Source organism: Ascaphus truei, chromosome 2 (assembly GCF_040206685.1).
Source record: "Ascaphus truei isolate aAscTru1 chromosome 2, aAscTru1.hap1, whole genome shotgun sequence".
Classification (NCBI taxonomy): Eukaryota; Metazoa; Chordata; class Amphibia; order Anura; family Ascaphidae; genus Ascaphus; species Ascaphus truei.
Window position 1 is genome coordinate 482,996,490 of NC_134484.1, and position 3,445 is coordinate 482,999,934.

The 3,445-nt window shown below is 48.1% G+C and overlaps 1 protein-coding gene across 1 annotated transcript; it reads right to left on the reverse strand.

Annotated features, from left to right (window-relative positions):
- Nucleotides 1-1,739: 1,739 nt before the first annotated feature.
- On the reverse strand, nt 1,740-2,381 carry LOC142488312 (uncharacterized). Its single transcript, XM_075588680.1, has one exon. The coding sequence runs from the start codon at nt 2,379-2,381 to the stop codon at nt 1,740-1,742; it is 642 nt and encodes a 213-aa protein (XP_075444795.1).
- Between the last annotated feature and the right edge of the window lie 1,064 nt (nt 2,382-3,445).

Genomic DNA, 3,445 nt, shown 5'->3' on the forward strand with positions numbered 1-3,445 from the left:
GGCCAAACTCTGTATTTTCATCTTCTCCATCTATTGAAACAGTGGGCACTTCCAATTCGTTGTCCCCTACTTGAGGTATGGGGAGCAGATGATTCCTATGCCATACCTTTACCCGGCCTTCTGAATCCTTGATGCGGTACACCGGGAGGCCAGGCATCTGTGATTCTACCTCATACACCCCATTTCTCCACCGATCAGCCAATTTGTGCTTCCCGGGAATGCCTAAATTACGAAGAAGAACAGCATCCCCCGGGTGAATCTCTTTATGCCTCACCTTGTGGTCATAGCGTCTTTTGTTGCTTGCATTTAATTGCGCCGCCGTCTTTTCCGCCAATTTATAGGCCTGCTGTAGACTGTCTTGTAGTCTTTGTGCATATCAGAAATGCGTCCTGTTGGATACCCCATCGGTAGATATCCGCAGTCGCACATCCACGGGCAGTCTAGCTTCCCTTCCAAACATCAAGAAGTATGGAGTATACCCGGTAGACTCGTGGCGAGTACAGTTATATTTATTTATTTATAAAATATTTTACCAGGAAGTAATACATTGAGAGTTACCTCTCGTTTTCAAGTATGTCCTGGGCACAGAGTAAAACAAATAATACATGGTTACAAGTACAGTTGCATAAATGAACAGGGTATACATTATATACAAGACATTGCGTGCACAGTTAAAGATAATATATTATAAGCGTATGTAACAGTTACAGACCAGATTAAAATGTGAGAGCCTTAGTTTTGAAAGAACTTAAACTGGTGGTGGATGCGAGAGTCTCCGGTAGGTTGTTCCAGTTTTGGGGTGCATGGTAAGAGAATGTATAATTACCCCCTCTAACCCCCTTCTCCTGTACACATTAATAGGGCATGGGGAGGCGTGGGCTAATGGGCATGGGGAAGGAGGGGGTCAAGAGGCATGGGTGGGTGAGAGCCGAGAGAAATACAGGGGAGGAGAGAAAGGGGTTGAGTCGTGGTGGAAGGGAAGGGGTAAGAGGCATGGCAGAGGGGAAGTGGTTAATATAGAGGGGTGAGATTACCAGCAGGAGGATTCCTTATAGCTGCAGCATGTGAAAGTCGAGTAGCTCCCCGACTCGATCCCACTCCACTGTCTCTAACAGACCCACACTCAGTCCTCACTCTGACACAGTCCCCACCCCCATGCCTCTCTGCCAGACGCACCCCCACTCTGCAGCTGCTGATAGGAATGCCATGGTAACAAGTAAGGCAAGTATTGCGTTACCCTCCATTTTTATTACAGCAGTATTACTATGCTACTGGTATATTGCCCAACCCTACTTTGAACAATCACATATTTTATCTCATGTATGAATCCTCATGTGTGTAATGAGGCTGATCCTCTGTGAAAAGCTTTCCCCACACTATGTACTGTCGCGGCCGAGTTTATTTGAGCATTTGCCCGGTCTCGGCCGTGACAGTAACCGGGCGCGCGCCGGGGTGTGCCGGGCGCGCCGGTGTGTGCCGGGCGCGCGCCAAAGCCTCGGAGGAGCGCCCTCCGATCGGGGCTTTCCCCCTCCCCTCTCCGGGTCCGCCGGGTCCCCCGGAACCCCCCACCGCCGTCCCCCACATCGCGGGACACCAGGGCTCCCTCGGGGAGCCCTGGACGCGCGTTCAGGGGGCGCAGGCACCCGATGACGCGTGACCGCGCATCAGTGACGCGCGGCACGCCGAGGGGATGCGGCTAGCAAGCCGGGACATCTCCCGGCTTGATGTACTAGCCGTGTTCAGATTAAACGTGTCGCCTCTGTACATGGAAATGGTTTCTCCCGTGTATGAATCCTGTGGTGGGTGAGGAGGTGGCTCATTTGAGAAAAGCTTTTCCCACACTCCACATGTGAATCATTTCTCTCCTGTATGAGTCCTCTGGAGTCTGAGGAGACCCTGCACAACTGTGAATTGTTTCCCACACTCTGTACATGTGAATGGTTTTCCCCTGTATGAATCCGCTCATGGTTGAGGAGCTCTGCCTTTGTAGAAAAGCATTTACTACACTCTGTACATGTGAATGGTTTCTCCCCTGTATGAGTCATCTGGTGTCTGAGGAGGTGGCTCTTTTTACTAAATTGTTTCCCACACTCTGAACATGTGAAGGGTTTCTCCCCTGTATGAATCCACTCATGGATGAGGAGCTGTGTCTTCCAAGAAAAGCTTTTACTACACTCTGTACATGTGAATGGTTTCTCCCCTGTATGAATCCGCTCATGGATGAGGAGCTGTGTCTTCCAAGAAAAGCTTTTACTACACTCTGTACATGTGAATGGTTTCTCCCCTGTATGAATCCGCTCATGGATGAGGAGCTGTGTCTTCCAAGAAAAGCTTTTACTACACTCTGTACATGTGAATGGTTTCTCTCCAGTATGAGTCATCTGGTGACTGAGAAGGTGGCTCTTAGTACTGAATTGTTTCCCACACTGTACATGTGAATGGTTTTTCTCCTGTATGAGTCATTTGGTGTATGAGGACACGGCTCTTAATACTAAATTGTTTCCCACACTCTGTACATGTGAATGGTTTTTCTCCTGTATGAATCCGCTCATGGTTGAGGAGCTCTGTCTTCTGAGAAAAGCTTTTACTACACACTGTACATGTGAATGGTTTCTCCCCTGTATGAGTCATCTGGTGACTGAGGAGGTTGCTCTTAGTATTGAATTGTTTCCCACACACTGTACATGTGAATGGTTTCTCCCCTGTATGAAGCCGCTCATGTTTGAGGAGGGTCCTCTTGGTACTTAACTGTTTCCCACACACTGTACAAGTAAAAAGAGTCACTGATGTCTGGATCATCTGGTGTGGAAGAAGTTTCCCCTGCACTGAGAAACCGCTCCCACCATCTGTACATGTAAAGGTTTGCTCCCTAGTGGGGACACGAAGGTGTGTGAGCAAGTTCCTGTCCAGTGAGAAGATTTTGCCACACTGACAACAGAGAAAAGGCTGAGCACCACAGCTTCTTCTTAAATCTCTCGCATACCTTTTGCTGGACCTATATTTAGAGTCCGTCTCTGCTGTGTGCTGTACAAGGACTGTAAATTCACCATCATGTGGCACTTGAAGTTAAAAGGGGCCTGTAAAAGTGTATATACCAAAAAGATTTGGGAAAATGTATCCATTTTCACAGCAAGAGGTCAAATTTTGGGAAGCCAGCCCCAAGGTGGATGCTGCTATATCTAGAATAGCAAGGAAGACCACAATTCCAATAGAAGAGTCTGCAACCTTAAAAAACACCATGGATAGGAAAATGGATTACGTATTAAAAAAGGCATATGTCACAGCGGGGACAGCCTGTAAGCCAGCCATAGCAACTACATCTGCGGCAAGGGCAATGCGTGTCTGGATTGCCAACATAGAGGAGGCACTAGACAAAGATGTAAAAAGAAGTTCTATCCAAAAGGCACTGTCTGAAGTAAAGTGGGCGACAGACTACATAGCGGAG